Raw genomic sequence first — 22,139 nt, 5'->3', positions numbered from 1 at the left:
CTCCACCTTGGACCAAGAGCAAAAACTTCTAGTCGTCCGTCAAAGCTTCGGGCCATCCCGTGCCTGATCACCCAATTCGCAATTGACTTGGGAGGGGGGAACTTTGGGCCAAAACCCGAGGAACCAGAACTACATAGCCGGATTATTAATACCGACTATTTAGTAACTAAATAGTTGCTAGTTAGTACTTAGTAGTAGTGAGCACCTTTGACGGAAAATGGGCCCGCATCCCGAACACCCGGACGGTCTTTTGTTTCTACTTTCTCGTCTCCTGCTGCAGGACCGGTGCGGTGGTGGACGGCGTGGTCTGTGGTCCACCTGCCTATACGGGTGGGATAACGGCCGGCCATGGTGGGAGGTTTTGGCACGAGCGACAGAGGACGATCTACCAGACTAGGTAGTATTCGACTGTGGATTGTGGAGGATTCGTTTAGGCGGGTGCATTGGCCATTGCCTACCTAGTCTATCTAAGAATGGCCCTGCTTGACCGGTGTCACAACTCACAAGCGCCCATCATTCTAATATTACTCCCAAGCACGTCTAGATACTCGCCTACTCTGTAGACCAGAAAGGATGCTGTCAGCCTGTCTGTTACACTCACCTATTTCGTAGTGTGTCGGCTGTCGACTGTCGATCCTGCAGCATGATTCAGTCCGCCAACTGAGGAAGATCAGTCACACTGACTCTGCGAGTAATGTTGTGTGCTATGCCTAATCCGACAAAATATGCAACCCTGCAACCCTGCGCAATGCAATTCCCGACGGCTGGTCAAATCCCGTAGCGTCGATTGGTTCGCCTGCTACTAACTGTGAAGGGAGGTGATGGGCTTGCATAAGTTGATTTTGATTATGATTATTATTGTTATTATTATTTTGCACCAGCACCGCGGCCTCTCCATCTGAAGACGCGATGCGCGCGGGCTCCACTACCTTGATTTCGGCGAATGGATCATAACTCATGAACCAAATTAATGATTGGCTCGTCGGGTTTTCTTGCTACTCCGTAAGTTTTTGGGAGATTTATTATTGCTCTATCTATGGAGTATGTACGGAGTATCTATCAGGGCTAGTATCTACTGTGTGTCTGGTGTCGCTGGATTGGATTACTCCGTAGTTAGCTGGACTGTTTGTTTGTTGACACTTCGGCGACTTATCAACGTTTAATTTCAATTGACGGCTGCCGGGGAAGTGTCGGAGCCGGAGAATAAATTGGGGTCCTTGTACAACTACCTTACTACTGTCATGCACCTTCCTAGATAGGTACATGTTGTAGGTATGGTATTGTACCCAATAGATGGTATTGAATATATACTGCCTAGGACTGCCGACTCTGTCTATATCTCCCCCCATGCTCACTTACAGAGTACAGACTTTAAAACCCCCATTAACCTGGGCTCTATTCGCTTGATGACATGGAGGTATTTGCACGACAGTTGACACGATACTACCTAAGGGGGTGGACGTACCGAAGATCTACTCTGTAATTGGAAGGAGCTTTGAGTGACTGTATCTCCACCATGGCACGGCCTGTTGAACCCCATCTGAAGATCACACTGATAATCTTTGCTGCAAACTCTTATATGGTATCTCTACTCCTATCATACTCAAATCGCAATAGCCCATACATGACCCTCCCGTACCAATGACTAAGAAGCCTCGGTACCGTTGAGGATATGACAGGCTAAACTCTAAATGATGTGACGGCCGACAGCTCACATCGAGACTGCGGAGTGCATACAGAGTAGTTGTCGGGCTCTATCCTGCTTCGTCGCTAAATGGATCTATGATAGGCAGATAGGAGAGCTAAGGAAGCTAGGAACTGCTTCCGGCGGTTGACCATTGACTATCGAAAGTCCAAGCTGCTCGGTTGGGTTTGGGATGATTGATATTCGCATCGGCCCCAGTCTCCTGAGCACCATCTCCGTTGAGTTCCACCAACAAACGTTCAATTTCAATTCATCAAATGTCAATTGGGATGCTTTGGGGAAGCTAGCCTAGTTGGCCGGGGGTTAAGAGTTTCACCGTCACCAGGTGCGATTGTGTTAGTAGAAAACCTTCTCATCGAATGCTGTTTTGAAGTGGGTTTGAGTCGAGCATCTAGGCTGTAAGAGCAAAGCCTTGCGCGAGAACCACGATGCAAAGACTTCTCCAGGTTAGAGCTTGCATATAATGCCAGTATGCCATGGTGCAATGTTGGATATTTGCCTGTCAAGCACGACGTAGTCTTCTATACGGTACTGACGCATAACCTGCGTAAAACATGCTCCATTTGCCTGCAACTCGTACTTGGACTGCTCGACGTGGCAAATAATACCCTGTTATACTTAGACTTGGAACAAGCATTCTATGAGTGATAATCAATGTCGCGCCTCGGGCATCAGCATCCATTGATCTCTAGACATCGTACTAAATGGGTTATAATACCCTGAAGTATGATTGCTGCTACCATGGATTATTGGTACTGCCTACCCATTCTGGCGGCTCGGTCCGCCAGCCCCGCTCACAATACATGGTACAAGCTGGTAATCAAGAGCTGTACAGGATAAAACGGTCTTTGGTACGGCGCACGAGCCACACCTGAGACAACGCAATACCATGGGTACAAGTGTATTTTGATAAACATAAGAAGAAGAAGAAGAAAAAAAAATTACGGGAAAATTAATGCTAATTGTCTCCTGCATTCCTGTTTGGTGTAATCACCATCGAATCCTTCTATGCCCTGCAACACGAAGAAGGATCTAATGCTTATCTTCAACACGGACATCGCCGAGAGTAGTGATTAGTGAGATGCCAATTGAGGATGATCGAAATCTCATTTTGAGATGAGCGTCTCTTTATTCCAAATCAACCGGCGTTTACAGGAATCATCTACTCCGTAGACATGCCTTTCCATGTTGAATCAGCAGACACATTATTGAGAACTTGGAACTTTCCATGAAAGGACGCCTGCAGTTACTTTGCCATCCATTTGACGTCCCCATCCTTTTTTTTGCCCTGCTACCAGTTGATCAGATGCTGAACAGGCAGACACAGAGACAAGGGTATGGTCGGGGCCCGCATTGGCATCCCGCATCATCTCATGATCTCATGATCTCAGACGTGGTGGACTCCTTGACCTGAGCCACATAGCACATTGTGCATGCTTCAATTTTCAACTCCCATTGACCGGGAACTCTGACAAAAAAAAAAAAAAAAAAAAAAAAAAAAGAGGGGGCTAACGAAGACGTTTTGCCCCTCTCCCATCTCCCAGAAGCCCAGGGAATGCAGTTCGCAGTTCCCACAGGCCCCCAACAGTCTCCATCCCAAATCCAACTTCCCGCCCGTTATATCCCAGCGCAGTGGGAACAAATGGGATCTCGTCCAGCAGTCGTATCCTTCACGCACTACTGCCGGTCTAAAGTAACGGTCTCCAGCATGTATTTGGCGCTCGACGCTCTGCAGTCTGCACCCAGCCTGTTCAGGTGTTCTGACTCTGAATGAGGGAAAATGCTCTTCATGGGGGGCAACGTACTCCTTACGTGGTTTCTGTGTTCCGGTTTCCCGCCCATCCAACGTTGCAGTTCACATGCATGGCGCACGTCTGGTGGGCGCCAATTCGGCCTTGAGAGTTTGGAGACTTCCTTTCGGTGGGTTCTTGCATCCCTGTGGTGTGAAGAAATTATTGTCCCGGTTGCTGGTATTGTCGTTGCCACCACTATCCAGACCGGGCAATAAGCAAATTGGCGCAAATTAGCAGGGATTTGTACGAGTAGTTGAATGCTGATGAAATATAGTGACGGCGCTGTAATCTATATGAAGGATGATCGATCCGGTAACTTTGGCGTATCTCTAGAAGATGACATGACATGCAGGATGGTGGAAACTCGACCGTTTTTTTACTAATCTTAATGACCTCATTCCGCTTTAGTATACAGAGAGCATCTCTTTGCTTTTTCAACTAGCAGAATGGCCTCATTGGCAAATGGCTCCCCACCTTATTCTCCAAGCCTCAGAAAGTCCAAGTGCCTTTTGCATCGAGATCCAGCAGTCCTACAATCTCTGGCGCTTTCGATAGTTCACTCGAGTCTCGAACTCCTTCTGCCTCTTTAGGGAGGGTTTGCAACCCAAACATTTGATGGAGAAGGCGTTGTGGGGGAAGTACCCCATTCCCTCAATTGCTGGGTCCGTTCCAATGAAGACCGTGTGCTCCCAGTCCAGACATCGTTCGCAGTACGCTTTCACGCACAGTGTGCAGGAAAAGAGAAGCCCCCCAGCCTGAGAAGCGCTCTTGCCGCACTCGAAGCAATAATGATGGGGGCAGACCAAAACTTTGGACTCTTCCTCATCCCCAGTCACTCTTGCCAGACAGTCTCTATGAAATGCCCGGGGGCATTTGTCACAATTAATGGGCCCGAGCTTGCGACACAAAAAGCATGTCTGCGATGCGTCAGTCCTAAGTTTTTTTGATCTCATGCAGCTACTCACCAATTCGTGGACCAATCTTCCCTGCGGTACTTTGGACTCCTGGCTTGTGGCCACTGACTCTTCAACGACGGGGGTCAGACTCTCCTTTGAGACTTCGTAGCCATCAATGATCACCACTCTTCCCTTGCCAATCCTTCGCTCATACCGGGAGAGATTGGTGATCATTGTTCTGGCGTAAACCGAGCGATGACGACCTGTTGTATCAATTCTCGTCCCGTTGAATAGATCAGTCCGAACTTTTTCGGCTTTCTCCAACCAACGCCGTTCTTGCTCTGCAGTGAACATCTCGGATCCCCAGTTGCTGTCCGATTGCTTCACGCACCTTTCCAAAAGCGTCCTCACATCCCATTTAATCATTTGCTCAATGTCATTCTCTCTTTGGGGCAAAACATGGGTATTCCAAAACAATGGCGAAGGAAGATCACTCGAGTCTCCGGATTCTCTGGACATATTTAGAGTACCAGCGCTTTCGACTTGTGCCATTCGAGGGAAACCGTCTGTAGAGCAGAAGGTGTGCATGTTGTCGGTGATCTTGGTTGCAATTTAAGCTTTTTTCGCCAGCCTCTGGCTCATCTGCTCTTCAACAGTTCCACTCGAACGCAACTTATAAATTCTCACCGGTCGAGATTGGCCGATCCGATGCGCTCTTGATTCAGCTTGTTTCATGACTTGGGGATTCCAATCCTCATCCAAGAAAATGACGACAGACGAGCTTGTGAGGTTCAGACCTTCACCTGCTGCTCTGATCGACAGTAGAAAGATCATATAAGAAGGATCATTTTGAAAAAGGTACACCATGAGCTTGCGCCATGGGCTTGTGGTCCGCCCATCGAGGCGCAAATACTCGAAGGCTGGACTCGTTCCTTGCATGATCATCACGAGATCCTCGCAAAGGTTCAAAGCCTGTTCGAAGTTGGAAAAAATGATAACCTTGGTGTTTTCAACCTCCACGTAATGCTTCAGTAGTTTTTGGAGGGCTATGAACTTCCCAGAATTATTAAAAACATGGTCGCCTAGAATGTATGGGTCAGGAATCGCATTTGTGAGAAGATATGGATGGATAGAACACTGTGCAAGGTCAGCCCCGTACTGTCCATTCAGCGACATCGAGCTTGAACCCACCTGCCGGAGCTCCATGAGGATGTTCCCAGTAACGCGGTAAACTTTCTTTTCGGTGGTATGGGAAGAATCTTTCAAATCCAAATCAAGGTCCATTAACAGGGAAGACTCGTCATCCGATATCTCTGAGCTAGAGCTCCTGCTCGCTGGTGGATGAGAAGACCCAGCAACATCCACAAGGACCTCATCCGCTCCCGTAAGAATTCTCATGTACCATGAGCATTGCATTTTCGTCAAGGGAACGGATAACACCAGTTCTGTCTTGGGCGGGATGTTCAATCCAATTCCCGGGGTCTCTTTAGTCCTTCGAATCATGATCAACCCCAAGAACTTCCTCACATTGTCGAAGAAGACTGGGTCAAACTTCCCATCTTTCAAGGAAAAGGCTTGCACAAAGAGCTTCTCGGTGGATGACACAAAGACATCGGGATAAAGCCAGTGGAAGATCGACCATAGTTCACCGAGATCGTTTTGTACAGGCGTTCTTTGAGAGAATCAGATTAGCCATGCTTCAAGTTCAGATGGATTGACACCTACCCTGAAAGAACAAGTTTATATTCTGATTTGAGCCGGCCAAGGACTGCTGCTCGCTTGGACCGGTGATTTTTGATTCTATGTCCCTCATCAAGGACAATGTAGCGCCAGACGAAACTCCGCGAAAACCAAATGATCTCCGAGAGCAGAGTGTCGTATGTGGTCACCACGATGTCAACCATGTCTGTCGACTGTGCAGAGCCTTTTGGATTCTTCTGAGCCTTCAAAATCTCCTTCGAACTGGCTCTCTGCTCAGGCGTGCCATGATACTTAACTGCTCGCATCTCCGGTGTCCATCTCGTGATTTCTGCCATCCATGTATCAAGCACACTGAGTGGACACACGACCAGGAAAGGTGCATGGAGTGTGCCGCCCCTGTAGTCACTCTCTTTCAGGAATTGGAAGAGGCTAAGAGTCTGGAGAGTTTTCCCCAAGCCCATCTCATCGGCGAGTATACCACCAACGCCATTCTCGTTGAGGTTGACAAGAAAAGATACCCCCTCAAGCTGATACGGCTTCAAGCGACCCATGAGCCTGTATAAGCCGTCAGTCTAGGTGATAAATATTGGATTCTTTGCAAGATACTCACCCGTCCGGCTGTACTTCGATCTTCTGAAAGGGAGTAGGCTCAGAATCAGCATAGTCCTCCATCTGGAGAAGCTTGCTCAACGATGTCCCCTCTCCGAGAAGAGGAAGTATTATTTCCCTATGCGCAAGAAAAAAAGCATTCCGTTTCTCTCGAATCTCCCGAAAGAAGTCCTGTGCGTTTTCAAGTGGTTTTGCACGGGTTCGCTGTTTGCCCTTTGGAGACTTGTTGCCATCTAGCAATGTAAAGTTTGAAGTCAATCGCCCATTCAACACCTGCACCGAGATCTAAGAACTCACCGATGCTATTCGCAAACCCGGTCTCCGAGATATCAGAGTAGTAGGGAGATGACGGCGGCGACAAGCTCCACGACCTGGGCGTGGACAAGGCAGATGCCAGAGACTCGGTATCCGAAAACGAGCAATCCATTCCGTGCCCGTATGACTGCATAATGCTGGTTTAGTGGAGCACTTTGGAGTCGTTCGAAGCACGCTTTGGCGGAGGGTCGAAAAAGAATTGAAGATATCCATGTGGAAGAAGCCTCTCCAAATCCAGGAGGCGAGAAAGATATAACACAACCATCTTTCAGTGTTGAAGGTGATCTGAAACGAATCTAGAGCTGTGTTACTCCAGGAGGACATGAAACTTGAAGCCTGGGAGGGGTTTCATGGTCAGAAGCAAGCCCTTGTTTGAAATATGTACAACAGTATTCAGATTTGGCGAAGTGCGTGTTGAGAGGGAGGGGGAGAAGATAAGTCTGTTGTAATGCTTCGAGGTGCGCGAGTGTTCTTGGAAAATGAGAGGAATATGAGTGGAAAGCTGGAGGCTGGTATGACTAGGAAGTGATCAGAAGTGGGCAATGTGCTCAGAAAGATATGCCTTATAGAAGAATATCTGAGGGGCTGGCTTCTACTTGAAATCTTCACGATCAAACTGGAGTATATGACACTGAATAATTTCCAATGGAGGTCATCCACATCTCAAAACGGATGTTGAATATAAATGCTCCGATCCTTCTTCCATCTTGACGTGAAAGTATCCAGCTCAGTGCTCTAGACTGATTTACACCAAGCTCCTCTAATATTTTGCAAAGAAGCATTATACTTTGATCCTTCGACTCAACTGCTCAGTCCCCGCCGATTTCTCAAAATCAATCTCCTTCAGGTTCGCCCTCAGATCCAGCGCACGCCGGATAATCCAGTCTTTGCTGTTGATCGCCTCCTCAACGTCACCTTCTTTTAGTTCAGGGATCCTGCCAGAGCCCTTCAACCTCCTGAGAATGACATCACCCTGCGGCCGCGAGAAGTAGACGAGACTATACCTGTGCAATTGGCCTGCTCACCCGGCGACGAAGCTACGCGGTGGATGTTCGACCGAAACAGGCCATTTGTGAACTTGATCATTGCGTCTCCGAGGTTCACGATTGCGTGTCCTGGTAGTGGCCGCACGTAGACCCACTGCGCGTCCGCTCCAGGTGGCAGGACTTGCAGCCCGCCGAGTCGGCTGAAGAGGATTGTGATGCTGCCGAGATCGGTGTGCTCGCCTAAGACGGTGCGTCTGTCATTAGCAGGCTGTAGAGGGGCATTGATGAAGCGGACTTGGTCGCCGCTGATGGCGTTAAGGCGATGGAGGTCTGTTATAGTTGATGGCGGGAGATTGAGGCTGCCGTTCAGGAGGTCAAGCAAGAGGCTAACAATCGAGTGGGAGGTGCGTATAAAGGACTGGAGAGCTGGACGGGTTTGATGAAGAATGTCCGGGGCAGGGAGAGACGGCGTAAGGTCCATGATATCGTCCCTGGACACCTATGAGATCACAGTAAGCAGTATTGATACAAATTCATTAGCCGGGGATACACAGGAGCTGACATTATAGAATTCATTCCTGTCCAAGTTTCCCTGCCGGTCAAAAATTGCTGTACCCTGTGCTTTGTATCCGTAATAGGAGTTTTGGCCGCTAAAGTCATATTTCAATTTCTCCTCCAGAGTGAGATCGAACAGCTGCTCGCCGATCTTGAACAGCTTATCTGCATCCTCTAGGATGCTAATCCCCTCTTCCGAGCCTTGCAAATTGAGGCAAAAGAGCCCAATCTTCTCGCATGCTTGCATCAATCTCTGGATCTCAACCGTATCATGAGCAAGCAGCTTGTCGAGCGATAGACGTAGTAGAGGGGCTGTTGGTACATCAGTGGGAAAGGGAGGTAACCCAGCAAGGTCTTCCGTGCAAGTCATCGTGGTCAAGTTGTATGTTCCCAAAATATTGGAGACATATAGCAGGCAGGCTGCTATAGTTCATACTTTATATTCAATATTAGAGTCAATCGACCCGAAACCCCGTGCGGTGAAGAGAGTTGCAGCCGATGGTTTACAACATGCGGGGTGAATCACAGCCGGGTTGAGCAAGAACAGGTACAACAGTCTCATCTCCCTAAGATGATAGTGGTTGAGGCTGCGTATCTTCATTGAGTTAGGTCTCGTGTAGTATACTTCCACTCTCTTGTGCTCCTGTGGCATCAGATTCATGATTAGGACAAGTAGACCCATGCAATTCTCAATGGCTCGTGATTGCAAACACTATTGTCTTATGTGAGCTGTTCACTCAATGACATGCCATTCTTTCTAAAGTCTCATTTCAGGTTGTTGGGACGGAGCCTCAACCTATGAGCCGTAATATATCATGTCAGTTCCGCATACACCTGCGGTGTGTTGAATAAGTAGTTGCCTTGGCATAACTTAGACAACTGACAAGGGTACTCTGAGTCCCTATAAAATCACGAAGCCACTGCTGACGTCTCGGATCATGTCAACTTACAGGAGTGGTAGTCGTTGAGCACGAAGTAGAATCAACCGAGTATACAAAAAGGCACGTGACATTGGGCTCCGATAAGGAAATCCAGATGGAACAAACCTAATCTTTTCGCAGTCAGCGATATAATTATTTCAACGCTCCGATATTGGAGATTTATTCTCCCAACCATAATACAGCCTCCAAGATGACAACACCGAAGCCTCATATAGCCCGCGAGCTTCTCGCGCGCGCCCACTCGCCAGACACAGCCGAACAGCTCTTCACCGAGCGCATTAAACAGAAACCTCTCTACCTCCGACCTACCTCTCCCACACCCGCCGACAACCGCGAAAGGCGTCGCCTGCACCGCCTCCGCAAGAAGGAGTATTTTCTCCGCAAGCAGAAACCCAAGCCGCTGTCTGCGCGCGAAAAGCGCGTCTCGGGTATCTACGACCTCCCAAAAGAGGAATGCAAATATGCCATCTTCAAGGAACTCCACAAATTATGGGTGAGCTATATGCAGGAGATTCTGGATCTGGGAGCTCGGCAGGTGCCGGTTATTACGCCGCAGTCGCATGGGAGTAAACTGGTCAGTGCAGATTTCCACGGGGCGGAGGTTGAGGTTGTTCGGAGTCGGTGCGCGGGAAGAGTTGGTATGAAGGGGATTGTAGTGAGGGATACCAAGTTTACCTTCATGATTGTGACGGAGAAGGATGAGATGAAAAGTAAGTGTGTGGTGTTGGACCTCGGAGAGTTTTAGTGCTTGACTACTTGACTAACATTTCTCTGAAGCTATTCCGAAAGAACAAACCATCTTTCGATTTTTCGTTCCATTGCCGATACGCGAGGATGGAGACACCGCTATGACTGATGATGATACTGCCAGTAAGAAACTCACGTTTGAGCTTCACGGCAGCCAGTTCGAGAATCGCCCCGTCGATAGAGCCAACAAGAAGTTCAAATGGCGCAACGTGGATTACATCTAGTGCTAGCGTCCATTGACTGGTCACTACGTTACCTATAACGATAACTCACAGGTGCCTCGGCAGCACCAGAAAAACCCCGGATCCTCACGGTTCGACAATGAGGCAGTGACTATGCCACAAGGCATTCGACACGCCAACAGTTGCCTGTCTGAATAATCAGAGGCTGATTTGGCGAGAAGGAAAGCTTTCTGACTTCTGAATCATTACTGAAAGTCGACCAGACTGGGTCTAGAGCCTGGATGTGGTATGCGCTGCGTGAACACTGGGCACATGGACCCTGCGAATTTGCATTTTGATATAACCTAGTATCATTATTACTCGATTACAACCACGGGAGACAGATGCAACATCGTCCACATGGGGGGAGATGCATGTCTCGGTGTGAAGCACCAACTGATTCGGCAGCGCGGTAGAGGTGCAACCACTGCACGCACCGATAGAATCGCCGTGGCGGCACAAGTCGCCATACATCAATATATCCAGAGACATAACATTCAATAGGACTGGAAAATAGAATCTCATATTTCCTGAGCAATTGATAACACCCTAAAATTCCAACTATTTTATCATCTAATAATCTGTTGTGCTCACTCTTGGTAGTTAAGCCCAACCAGGTGAGCTTAGAGTCTAAATAGGTAGACTCAGCGAGGCTGTCATCAACGGCCTTCCACATTCGGAAAACTGGCAAGTTGATGGTCTTCAGCCTACTGTGGGTGCCAGCTGTTAGACGGTTTGAAATACCGACGTACTCGTACATGCAGCATAGCTAAGCGGCCTTTCCCATGGCAGGGTTGAGGATGTTCTGTCATCCAGACTTAATCAAGTGCAATCGAGTAATATCAGAGGCCGAGCAAAATCTGCTCGTAACCCGCAGATGTGGACGGTCCATTCCGTCCTCGTGGGATAGAAGTGTGATGTAGTGAAGCAGAGCACTGGGTCTCATACTTCACATCCCTGCCCATTCGATGCTGAAAGTTCTCACACTGCTGCCACTTCCATTTCCCGCCTCTTCATCCTTATTCTCAGCGCCTCCAATGAGAAAGCCCTTCTTGACACCGGTGCCCAGTCGACCTCCAACAATGATGTCCATCAGGTCAATCTCCTCGTCCCAATCGGCGGACACGGTCAAGAAGTGGGAGTGAAAGCGCAGAGGATCACCGGGATAGGCTAGGTACTGGCATCCGAAACGTAGACCCGGCGAGAGATAGTATCCCTCCGAATGGAGGTGGGCAAATAAGGGATAGGAGGACGGCACCTCGGGAAGTGGTAACAGCTGGTTCGCAGGCGGTTCGGAAGGAAGAAGAGACTGGGAAGTTGCGGGAGTGACGCCCATTGCGTTCTGAAGCTGGGTCACATTCGAGGCTCGCCGTGATGTCTGGCTGGAATCGGCGCCTTGCTCATCGCCGACGAAGAACTCGGAGCCCGGCGTCTCATCCGCACCGTTCTGCTTCTGAGCGGATTTCCTTGCCTTCGCTGCGCGTTTCTCATCTAGGTTCTTTAGCGCCTCCTCCTTCCTCTGTTCTTTCCGACTGGTTTGGAACCGCATAGCTTGGAGACCCTGGTTCTCTAAGTCCTGCAGGTACCTGTGACGGTCCGCCTCCATGACGGACTTCATTCCGTCCTTCTGTAGTTTTACCTCGTCTACAATGCAAGCTACACCTTTCTCCACCAGAAGCCGTGCCTCTTCCGGCATCAGCTCTAGTGGCAGGCCCAGGAAGACATTTTGCTGTGGGATTTGCGGCAAGGTTCCGATCAGGACACCGCAGATATGATGTTCGCGTCTCAAATACGTGACTGCATCAATTGAGAATAGATAATAACTACCCGAGATATACGAGATCGGAATAGGAAGGGAAGGTTGTGTATCCATTTTTGACAATAATAGCAGCACAATTGATTAAACGAATTCCCATCACTGTTGCAATAAATTCCATGTTAGCCTTTTGACTCTGTTGGAGAGATGCTAAGACGATTAACAGGAAAATAGACAAATCATTCTCGATACTTTTCTCAGTCACATGTGCTCGTTTTTTTTGAGATATTAAATGAGCTTCAGGGGATTGACAGATTATAGTATTTATATAATCATTTTAAGGCAAGTGATAAACTTGAGAAAAACAAGGGTCACTTACCATAAAAGGAGCGTCGTTCACGAAAGGGGTGACCTGCTCTGGATATGTCCAGCAGAACCAGAGCTTTGTCACTTGAAGCTGGGAAATTTTTCAAAGATGAGAGAGGAAGAAAAAATCATGGTGGGAGGAAATTCTGAAGAGAAAAAGTACCCATGAAAGAACGGAGCTTATCCTATTTGGGTCGTGTATCTCGGCAATGCAGACGGACCGGTTCAGTTGGACTTCAGATCGATCTACTCCGTGCATAATGATCTCAGCTGCTCTATCCCAAAATCTTATTGTGTTCTTGGAACTATTATAGATTGTTTGGCCGGCATCGGAAGGGATTGGCCCAAGCATTATCGACATGGACTTCTTAATGCTGCTATTTCTGGTATTCTTCACACCCTTCTTTCTAGTTCTAGGTGGGTATCTCTCTCCCCATGTTTGCTCTGCCTTCTAGTATTGACACTATGAAGCATGGCTTGCTATTTCAGCCTGCCGTCAACGCCTTCGCTCCTATTTTCCAGGAGCCTCAATACGGCCTGGACTCGATGCCTACGACAGGCATTATCTCAGAACCATGGTCAACACGGGCTCATCCATGTCCGAGCAAATCGAGCTGGAGAACATGCTGGTGCACTCAGACTATGAAGAATAGTACATGGGATGATTTCTGATGCAATCCTGTAACATCACGAAATGCTGTCTAGAATTCAAGATCTGCTTTCTTCGGCATTCCTCCGGGGATCGCGGCGTCTTGCGCCTCTTTATCGCCCTCCGCTGGTGGTAAGCTGAAGGGTTTGATCTCGAATCTCCTCCTGCTGAGGGTAAAAGCCCAGTCCTGTCCGACGTTTTGATCGCTTCCGCCACCACGCTCATGCAGCACCGGTAGCTTATGAGTCTTGAGCATGCCTTGCGGCGGTTCTTCCTGAGATGTGGTGGCTCCGGATGTTGTGAGGGCGTCAGCTGAATGTGGAAAAGGACAAAGCTCGATGACGCCATCGCTGAGAACCTCCATCCACCGCACAAGCCCCGAAGACCGTGGGAAAAGAGACAGAGGAACCGTGATCATTGCCGTGATACGGTGAGTTTGGGAGCTCATTAAGGCCCGCAGCGAGTGGAGAAATGGGAGGACGCTATCTGGCTGGCTGGCATCGGGCGGATATATTGTAGGGTTCAGCAAGGATGGGATGACAATGCGATGAACTGTGTTTGGGGGACTCGAAGCGATCGCTGCCTGGAGCCGCTTGTAGATCGAAATGAATAAAGGTTCGTTGGAGAGAGTGATGGGTATGTAAGTTATTTTTGATATGGAAGGATGTACCAGACGCTTCGTTAGATCAAAGGCGTGGCAGAACGCTTCTTGCTTGTTCGCATCCGCAGACGTTGGACTCTGTTCGCCGGAAACAACGGGGGCTTATTTGGTCAGTCTCATTGTATGATCTCGAATCCCGTAATTAGGAGACCAATTTATGGGGGAAGATAGCCTTACCTCTTGAACCAGCGACCCCTGCGCCGAACTCCCCCAAACGCTCATATCGCCAGGCGATCTTCATACGCTCACCCTTCCTCTTCTCAGACTTATCATCGACAGCATCCGCGGGACCGATCAAGCCTGGCAAACTTCTGCCCCATTGTTCAGGCATTCCAACCACATGAACCGTTTGATCTTGCACGACGCCTTCTGCGGCATAGTATCGTAGTAATGCGCCCGCAAAATCTGTGGTCCCATTCTCTTCAATCAAGAGAGTTTTCCCGATAGAAAGACCCCCATGCCCGGCCAGAAGATTATCAAGCGATCGTGTGCCTGTTGAAGTAGTTGGTCGCCCATCGTCCGGGGAGGGGCGGATGCCGGGATTGAATTCTATAGTAGCGGTGGCTTGCGGTACCTGCGCAGAGGCGCTGGGGATGGATGAGCGATCGGCACCTCCTGACAAGCCTATGTTGCGTTTGCGAAACGACATTTTCGAGTAAATTGATCAATAAGAGCTTAAAGCTCTCATCGGCGCAAAAAGCTCTTTTGAGGATTTGTTGCGGGGCAGCTTTGCGGAAGGAAACTAAAGCGGCGGCGCGCTAAAAGTCGAGCAAAAAAAGCTTCCCGTTCGAACTCTCCAGCCTCAAGTCCACTCATCAAAATCTCCTCCAGCAGTCGCAAAGCACGCAGCTGCTGGCATCCATCTCAATTCTCAACGTCGATAACAGCATCCTAGAAAATTCGTCTTGTTCAGGTTTATATCCAGAGTATCTGACGCCCTCGTCTCCTATTGCAATCATGTCCGACCCGCTACTTTTCGAAGATACCTTCACGATCACTGGGATCAATGCACAGAAATATGACCGTGTCTCTCGTCTCACCTGCACCTCCTCCGACTCCTTAACAACTTTCACCCTCGATGTCAACACCGAACTCTACCCCTGTTCGGTCGGAGAGTCGCTCTCCATGGCACTTGCGTCGACACTCTCCCTGGACGGCAAGGAGGCCACTGGGGGCAAGGCCAGCTGGAGGGAGGTCGGAGCCGGCGAGCTGACTTTGGCGAACGACTATGACTACGTCTGCCACGGCAAGGTTTACCGGTTCGAGGAGGCGGCAACTCAGGGTAACATGTAAGAACTTGTGACCGGAAGGAATTGACTTGTCGCGTGCTCTCTGCTTTGCTGTGACAAGCAGGCGGGATACATTGGACATTTTCTGACTGATCGCGCGCTCAGGGCTGTTTTCGTTTCCTTTGGCGGTCTGCTGCTTTATCTCGAAGGGCCTTATAAGAAGCTGGCTCCTCTGCGCATCGACTACGTGTATCTGCTCCTTAAGAAATAAACGAGGCAGCCCGTCCTGTTCAACTTGTGGTGTTCAAACTCTGCGAGCAAGTCTACAATGATTCGCTTTCTCGATTGACAGAAAAAAAAAGTTGATTTGCATTATTCAGATGTTTGGGTTGCAGCGTCGGCGTTTGATTGGATGATTGGGTATATCAAATGAACTAGAAGAACATAACATGACACATATATCGCTATCTATTCGCTTCCGGCTCGAACAATTCCTGCGTGACTTGCGTTCACTTCGTGGCATGCGATGCTGTTGGGTACTCCAAGCGACGGTGGATCCGTGCGACAATCTCCATGTAGTCAGGCTCGTTTTCAGGCGTCAGGATACCGTGCCTGATGAAGAAATCGATCAAGACAACAGCGCAGTTGGGCTTGAACTCTCCATTCGCCAGGGCTTTCTTTGTTTCCTCGACGGTATAGAGATTGAATTCCTCGACTTCCGAATCCCCAGGCTTGGGAATGATATCGGCGCTGAGCTTCATGTCGTAGACGTACTCTACCTCGGGCTGTAGAAGGTCGGTTTCACCGCCGGCTCGCGAATCCCGCACATAGAAATACGTAACACATCCGACGGAGATAGCAGTCTTCCTCATGACGTCCTCGGGGAGAGAGGCTTCTTCCATTGCCTCACGGATGAGGCATTCATACGGCTTCTCACCCGTGCTCATCCCCCCGGCCACGGTGTTGTCGAGCATGCTAGGATATGTCTGTTTCGTGCGGGACCGTCTCGGGATCCAGATGCGCAGCCCATTCTCGTCCTCAACATAGCAAGTACCGTGGATACCGTACGAGACGATGCCGAAGAGCGGGCTTGCGCTCCGTTCCATTTCCAGGAGGAACTCCCCGCCCGGACCGTAGACGGGGTACAGCTCGTTTCGCCATCCTTTCAGGATCTCGAACGTGCCCCTCTTGACTGCTTCGTCAAGAGTTTTGGCAACTAGCTGACTTCGCTGATCGGCTGTCGCGTCGGGAGGGGTGACGAGTGTGACGGTCTGGTTTGTAGAGTCGATGCTCCAGCAGTCTTCGGGCCAGTAGAATTTTTCCACTACTGAATTGAGGATGTATCCGAGGACAGAATCACAACCGGATACCTTGAAAGCGTGGAAGTTCTTGAGGTGAGCCGCATAGAAGGCCCGGTCATCTTCATAGTATGGGAATCTATCAGGATAGTTAGGGACTTGAAGATGAAGAGGGGTACTGGGGGCTGTAGTACTTGTCGCATTCATGCACCAATTCGAGATTTGTCTTTCCCATGGTGACTAGTTTTGATTCGAGTGACGATAATATCAATGGAAGAAAAACAAACTATGTACAATTCCCCAATGACAATCCTCGTCTTTATATACAATTGACCATTGACCAGGCTGACAGTATGCGCCCAGATCTGGCTTGTCGCCTGCGGCATGTCAACCGTTCAGCCACACCTGATGCTGAGCCGCAGCCCTTATCGATAAGACTAGCCCTAATCAGATCATTTCGTCACCGCAGAGAGTCTTTCTTTGGGATTCCATCGTCGAATGCCCCAGGAAATTCTCAGTAGCTCCAGTAGCAACTGCTTCTCTCCGATGAGAAGGCTGTTAGAGATGCATTTCACCTCCTAGCAGGCTGAAGGGCATTCGTATATGATTTCATCCATACTTCCCTTTACATGCCATTGATACAGCAGCAACACCCCACATAAGCTGATACCGATACCTCCGTCCCCGCCATGTTCTCCGTCATCGTACCCGGGAGGCCATGCCTCACAGACATCGTCGCGGTGGACGCGCAACCCAACGGCCAGGCGACAAAGTTCGCTTTCACCTTCCCCCTCAACCCACCCTTCACAGAACTCGTCGTGTTTTTCTTACCGGGCACTGTCCTCCCCCAAGACACCGCCGCCGCAATCTACATCCAATTACCCGAACCCACGCCTTCACCCACTGGCCCGCAGTTCCGGTTCATCGGAGCCTTAGCCAACGAGAAACCCTCCGCAGTTTTCCAGGTCCAATCAAATCCCTCGCCAGCACGGCCACGGCGCTCAGAAGCTGAAGAGGAAGATGAGATGCTGGACGAGGGCGCCAGCGGTGCTGCAGGCGCAGCCCCCGTAGACGGGATAGTAACGCTGGGTATCTCAATCGAGCCTATTCAGAATGTTGCGCCGCAGCTTGCGGAGCTTGAGGCAAATGCGGGCAAAGCGGGGACGTCGACAGAGCTGGTGCGCCAGACTCCGGAACAGCGCCAGCAGAAGGGTATCACGACCAAGGTCCTGGCGCAGCGCATTATTGGAAATGCCTTTAACTTTCTGGCGAGCTTTGCATCGGCTGATCCGAGTCATAAGGGTCAGGAGGTTGTGTCACTGAAGAGCTTCCAAGATTGGTGGGCAAAGTTTGAGCGGCGGGTTGATATGGACCCGACATTTTTGGAACGTGAGGACCCGAAAGCTAGCGGGTGATCTTGTTTTTCGAGATGGGGAGCAATCTGGAGGTAATGATGTGTCAGTATGCTTAGGTATGTGATGCATGCATACATGCATATACCCTGCATAAGGCATACCTGCATCGAAATTCGACTTATTTATGTTCAAGTTCATATGATTATACCTTGATATTGGTTTGTTGGAGAGGACCATGCCCTACCCCTTTCCAAAGATAATAGGGCATTTCATCTAATCAGAAAATGGGAGTGAATCTTTGAGATCTATCATGCTGATAAGCTCTATCGTCACGCTGGTCTATATAGCCACAATCCTACTGGGCCGTGTATCTATTCAATTTCTCCAAGCAGGAATTTCAGCATAACAGTACCGATGGCAGTACCGTCGTGTTCCTTCCCTGCTCGACTCAAGGCTTCCTCCCCTTGTTCTTTAGAAAAGACTCCGGTTTGCATCCGTAGCTTAACGACCTCAGATACAATATCTTCTCTGAACTCCGGATGACCCTGGACAGTTATGAAATGCCCAGGCCTGTACATACCCTGTACAGCACAACGTGGGGACGATCCGAGCGGAACGACATTGGAGGGATAGTCAAAGACGATATCGCGATGCATTTGTTGAATGCGCTGTTCGAATCAGCAATCGTAACCTAAATATAAAGCATTTAATCGACTTGGGGAGGTCTGCGACCTACCAATTTATCTTTCCCAAACAACTCCTTGCCCTGATCGGTCAAATCCACATCGCATACTGCAACCTCCCACCCCGCATCACTCCGACCGACCTTGCACCCGAGCGCTCGTCCAATGATCTGGTGTCCGTAGCAAATACCCAGAATCTTCACGCGTTGGTTTTCTATAGCCTGTTTGGTGTACTCGACCAGTTTAAGGATCCAAGGATCGTTGTCGAAAGAGTTGTATTCTGCGGCCAATGTGTTAGTGTCTCAGTCTCCGGACCATGGGGAACTAATGCTTCAATAGGAGAAGAAATTCAGAACCACGGTTCTAGGAACGAGAAAGTGAATAGTACGTACTGGACCCGGTCAGAAGAAGTGCATCTACATCCTCCAATTTCGGATAGTCCTGTGCAAAGACAACATCCCAGCGGGAGATGTCAAGACCAGACTCGGGATCTAACTTATCCGGCTGGCCCAGAGACTTTGCACAATTCTTCAGGAGGTATGAAAAGACGCCGTGATATCCACCATACTCTGCGTTTGCATTTGTTGGTGGGGAGTCACATTCAAGGACGGCGATACGGAGAGGAGGACGCATTGTTGTGGCGGCTGTAAAAGGAGATTGGAAGTAGTAGGCTGAACTAAGATTTCCGAGAATGGACTGATCTTGCGACCCAATGTATATAGATTAAGAAACGAGAAACAGGAATATAATACTCGCTATTATATGAGATGGCAAGTATGAGTTCATTTACATGCTTATCAACAATGCCGACAGTGGCACTTCTTATCGGGATCGGGTTCCCTCAGTCTTATCATCCGACACCGCCTACTTGATCGAGATCTGACACAGAGATGACTCAAGTCATTGACTCTTGATTCAAACGCGGATATATGGAGTGTCTCTTGTGGAGACGTTCGACTTTCGAGTCCTCTTGACTCTTGGCCTAAGCGGCAGAGACATCCAAGCTACTTATGAGTTATGGCTGTTCAAAAAGGGTTAATGGTGGGGTCAAACTAGTACGTAGTACGTACTTCTCTACGCCTACGCCAGAGAGCATATCGGAAATCGGCCGCCATGAGGCAGAAGTTTCAATCCGTCTTAGAATATTGAACTTATTGCACGGGTTTAGCTCTGATTCTCTCGATATAAAGGGGGGGGGGAAGTAATTATCATAATCCTAGCAATAGTCCGAAATGCTTAGGGTCCCTTGCAAGGAAATTGATAGAGCTGTTGGTTGTTGCACAAGGCCTAAATTTATGCACATGCAAATTTATGGTCAAATGACTCCATTTCTCGCCAATCAGCATTCAAGTTGAGCACTGTCGAGTCGATTTGTCTGTTTGCAGTGTTTATCTGTCGTCCATGAGCATGGAGAAGTCTTCAGTGTGTGCTAGCAATGGCCATGCCAGCTGGGATATTAACCCTGAGGAGTACTTCTCTAATATTTAGAATAACAACCGTGCGTTGGGCTGTGAGATGAATTAGACACGCCGAAACTCTGGAGCATATTCCACAAAAGCTCAGACTAACCAGCCGCCCTAAACTACGGAGTAAGACTCAACTGGGTCTCGACAGTCAACACTGAATATCGATACGATGACACCATGCATTAGCGTCCCAGGTAGTCAATTGACTATAAAAATCTCTCTAGCTAACAGTTACTACCTAGTGACACAGAGCATGTTGATGAGTTTTCCCACCTAACTCAGAGCATCCTCACTTGATCTTGAAGCATTGGCAGGAGAGCAGCCATACTCTTCCACTACCCATTGAATGCTACACGCACCGTCCAGTGTCCTTACACAGAGCAGTCACTCTTTACATGGGCCTTTTTCAAGTAAAGAACGGACAATGTCCGCCCTCAAACACAGAGCACCCTGAAGTTGACGAAGCAACTCCTCTGCTGAAGGGAAATGCCTCACATCAAACTTCATACTCACATAGAGCAAGCGACGCCGCCTCAGATAGGAGTGTCGATGGGAGCCTATCAACGACCATTTATCTAGTACAAGATGAGGATGCGCTTCTCAATCTCTCCAGGGTCAGCTCGCTACCCCAGGCACCTGAAATCGAACCAAATTTAGAAAGGATCCCGCCGATGCCTATAGCAGACAGCGCAGAACCCACAGGCGAAGAGGGCTCTACGAGCTCTGCGCGTCATGGATACGCTTCCAGATTTATCAACGTCTCTCCGGTACGATTTTGGCTCATCTTCTCTGGAATCCTATTGGGCTACGTTATCGGATTCTTCGACTCAACACTCATGGCGTCTAGCCACCCAGTCATCACATCGCACTTCCATGCCTCGAACTCTGCTTCGTGGCTTTCAACTGCTTTCCTACTGACATCGACCGCTTTTCTCCCACTTTTTGGGCGTGTCTCTGACGCCTTCGGCCGGAAGCCCGTCTACCTATTTTCTATCGCTGTATTCTTTGTCACCACAGGCTGGTGTGCCATGGCTCAAAGTATCGGAAGTTTCATCGCAGCGCGAGCCTTCTGTGGCCTGGGTGCAGGTGGCGTTTTCTCTATGGGAATGATCCTATCCAGTGATCTGGTGCGCATCGAATACCGCGGGCTTTACCAGTCCTATATCAATCTCGTCCTTGGAGTCGGAGGCTGCCTTGGACTCGCTTTTGGTGGGTTCTTGTGTGATCATGTTGGATGGAGGGGTGCCTTTTTCGTTCAACTCCCCTTCATCTTTGTGTATTTCATAGTCGCGGCCTGGACCACCCCGTCTGATCTGGGGCTGAAGAGGGCGAACGCAGAGCGGCTCAGCGTTTCCCAAGTGATAAGAAGCATCGACCTGACGGGTTCCTTTATCCTGGTAGTCACGGTGACTGCCCTGATCATGGGTCTCAATCTGGGCGGTAATGTGTTCGAATGGTCCCACCCCCTCGTCATTTCATCCTTGGTCTTATCCCTCGTTCTGGCCGTGGTTTTCGTGCGATACGAACGGAATGTCGAGCGGGCGGTGATGCCGATATCACTTTTGTCGAAGCAGCCACGTGCGAGTATTATTTTCGGAAACTTCTTTGGTTCAATTTCGATTAATACGATGATTTTCAATGCTCCGCTCTATTTCCAAGCAGTCAAGCTGGCTAGTCCCACGGATTCTGGTCTCAGATTGGTTGCTGCTACGTTTGCTGTTACAATCTCCAGCGTGTCAACTGGATTTTTGATTACTTGGACGAAACGGTTGAAGCCAACCATAGTGATTGGTGGGATGCTTCTCTTTATCGGCGGCTGCGCTGCGGCTTCAATCGGTAGAGACACCCCCGATATAGTTGCTATGATCTGTGTCTCTCTATCAAGTCTCGGCCAGGGCTTCGCCTTCCCTACACTGATGGTATCGGTTCTTGCCACAAGCGCTCAGGAAGAACAGGCCGTAGCGACGACAACTCTCGGCCTATGGAGAAACTTGGGGTCAGTCATGGGAGTGGCAACGAGTAGCTGGATATTCCAGAATACGCTCGTATATCAACTCCAGGATCGAGTAACTGGCCCCGACAAGGAGAGTATCATTCTTCTGGTTCGCAAGTCGGTTCAGGCCATCGCCAATTTAGGTCCAGTGCATCAAGAACAGGGTAAGTGACCTCCAGCAGAATTCAACATTGACATATTGGAAACATGTGGG

At 49.2% G+C, this 22,139-nt stretch overlaps 11 protein-coding genes across 11 annotated transcripts, besides 3 other annotated features; 4 read left to right on the top strand and 7 right to left on the bottom strand.

Moving 5' to 3' along the window:
- Window positions 1–845: 845 nt before the first annotated feature.
- Window positions 846–872: a microsatellite.
- A 2,306-nt stretch (window positions 873–3,178) lies between these two features.
- Window positions 3,179–3,206: a microsatellite.
- Window positions 3,180–3,206: a microsatellite.
- A 1,114-nt stretch (window positions 3,207–4,320) lies between these two features.
- ACLA_014230 (uncharacterized protein) lies at window positions 4,321–4,982 on the bottom strand (the record flags this gene model as incomplete). The annotated part of the gene is made up of 2 exons (XM_001274411.1): window positions 4,321–4,350; window positions 4,464–4,982. 2 exons carry the CDS (start codon window positions 4,980–4,982, stop codon window positions 4,321–4,323), a joined length of 549 nt encoding a protein of 182 aa, XP_001274412.1.
- A 24-nt stretch (window positions 4,983–5,006) lies between these two features.
- On the bottom strand, window positions 5,007–7,152 carry ACLA_014220 (putative nucleosome remodeling complex ATPase subunit (Snf2h); the record flags this gene model as incomplete). Its single annotated transcript, XM_001274410.1, has 4 exons — window positions 5,007–6,066; window positions 6,120–6,650; window positions 6,706–6,937; window positions 7,002–7,152. 4 exons carry the CDS (start codon window positions 7,150–7,152, stop codon window positions 5,007–5,009), a joined length of 1,974 nt encoding a protein of 657 aa, XP_001274411.1.
- Window positions 7,153–7,800: 648 nt separating this feature from the next.
- On the bottom strand, window positions 7,801–8,930 carry ACLA_014210 (putative oxidoreductase, 2OG-Fe(II) oxygenase family; the record flags this gene model as incomplete). Its single annotated transcript, XM_001274409.1, is given in 3 exon segments — window positions 7,801–8,036; window positions 8,045–8,504; window positions 8,568–8,930. Coding segments are annotated over 3 exon segments (1,059 nt in total).
- Window positions 8,931–9,691: 761 nt separating this feature from the next.
- Window positions 9,692–10,472, top strand: ACLA_014200 (RNase P/RNase MRP complex subunit; the record flags this gene model as incomplete). Its single annotated transcript, XM_001274408.1, has 2 exons — window positions 9,692–10,211; window positions 10,279–10,472. 2 exons carry the CDS (start codon window positions 9,692–9,694, stop codon window positions 10,470–10,472), a joined length of 714 nt encoding a protein of 237 aa, XP_001274409.1.
- A 946-nt stretch (window positions 10,473–11,418) lies between these two features.
- Window positions 11,419–12,342, bottom strand: ACLA_014190 (tRNA splicing endonuclease subunit SEN34; the record flags this gene model as incomplete). The annotated part of the gene is made up of 1 exon (XM_001274407.1): window positions 11,419–12,342. One exon carries the CDS (start codon window positions 12,340–12,342, stop codon window positions 11,419–11,421), a length of 924 nt encoding a protein of 307 aa, XP_001274408.1.
- A 950-nt stretch (window positions 12,343–13,292) lies between these two features.
- Window positions 13,293–14,550, bottom strand: ACLA_014180 (elongator complex protein 4; the record flags this gene model as incomplete). Its single annotated transcript, XM_001274406.1, has 2 exons — window positions 13,293–14,002; window positions 14,079–14,550. 2 exons carry the CDS (start codon window positions 14,548–14,550, stop codon window positions 13,293–13,295), a joined length of 1,182 nt encoding a protein of 393 aa, XP_001274407.1.
- A 308-nt stretch (window positions 14,551–14,858) lies between these two features.
- On the top strand, window positions 14,859–15,401 carry ACLA_014170 (DNA-directed RNA polymerase core subunit RPB8; the record flags this gene model as incomplete). The annotated part of the gene is made up of 2 exons (XM_001274405.1): window positions 14,859–15,190; window positions 15,296–15,401. 2 exons carry the CDS (start codon window positions 14,859–14,861, stop codon window positions 15,399–15,401), a joined length of 438 nt encoding a protein of 145 aa, XP_001274406.1.
- Window positions 15,402–15,639: 238 nt separating this feature from the next.
- On the bottom strand, window positions 15,640–16,663 carry ACLA_014160 (thiamine pyrophosphokinase-related protein; the record flags this gene model as incomplete). The annotated part of the gene is made up of 2 exons (XM_001274404.1): window positions 15,640–16,567; window positions 16,623–16,663. The coding sequence occupies 2 exons, from the start codon at window positions 16,661–16,663 to the stop codon at window positions 15,640–15,642; spliced, it is 969 nt and encodes a 322-aa protein (XP_001274405.1).
- A 454-nt stretch (window positions 16,664–17,117) lies between these two features.
- Window positions 17,118–17,843, top strand: ACLA_014150 (OPI10 family protein; the record flags this gene model as incomplete). The annotated part of the gene is made up of 1 exon (XM_001274403.1): window positions 17,118–17,843. The coding sequence occupies one exon, from the start codon at window positions 17,118–17,120 to the stop codon at window positions 17,841–17,843; it is 726 nt and encodes a 241-aa protein (XP_001274404.1).
- A 311-nt stretch (window positions 17,844–18,154) lies between these two features.
- Window positions 18,155–19,099, bottom strand: ACLA_014140 (type 1 glutamine amidotransferase; the record flags this gene model as incomplete). The annotated part of the gene is made up of 3 exons (XM_001274402.1): window positions 18,155–18,451; window positions 18,520–18,746; window positions 18,859–19,099. The coding sequence occupies 3 exons, from the start codon at window positions 19,097–19,099 to the stop codon at window positions 18,155–18,157; spliced, it is 765 nt and encodes a 254-aa protein (XP_001274403.1).
- A 1,228-nt stretch (window positions 19,100–20,327) lies between these two features.
- Window positions 20,328–22,097, top strand: ACLA_014130 (putative MFS multidrug transporter; the record flags this gene model as incomplete). The annotated part of the gene is made up of 1 exon (XM_001274401.1): window positions 20,328–22,097. One exon carries the CDS (start codon window positions 20,328–20,330, stop codon window positions 22,095–22,097), a length of 1,770 nt encoding a protein of 589 aa, XP_001274402.1.
- Between the last annotated feature and the right edge of the window lie 42 nt (window positions 22,098–22,139).

Source organism: Aspergillus clavatus, genomic scaffold, assembly GCF_000002715.2.
Source record: "Aspergillus clavatus NRRL 1 1099423829795 genomic scaffold, whole genome shotgun sequence".
Taxonomy (NCBI): domain Eukaryota; kingdom Fungi; phylum Ascomycota; class Eurotiomycetes; order Eurotiales; family Aspergillaceae; genus Aspergillus; species Aspergillus clavatus.
This window is presented reverse-complemented; position numbering and strand designations above follow the sequence as displayed.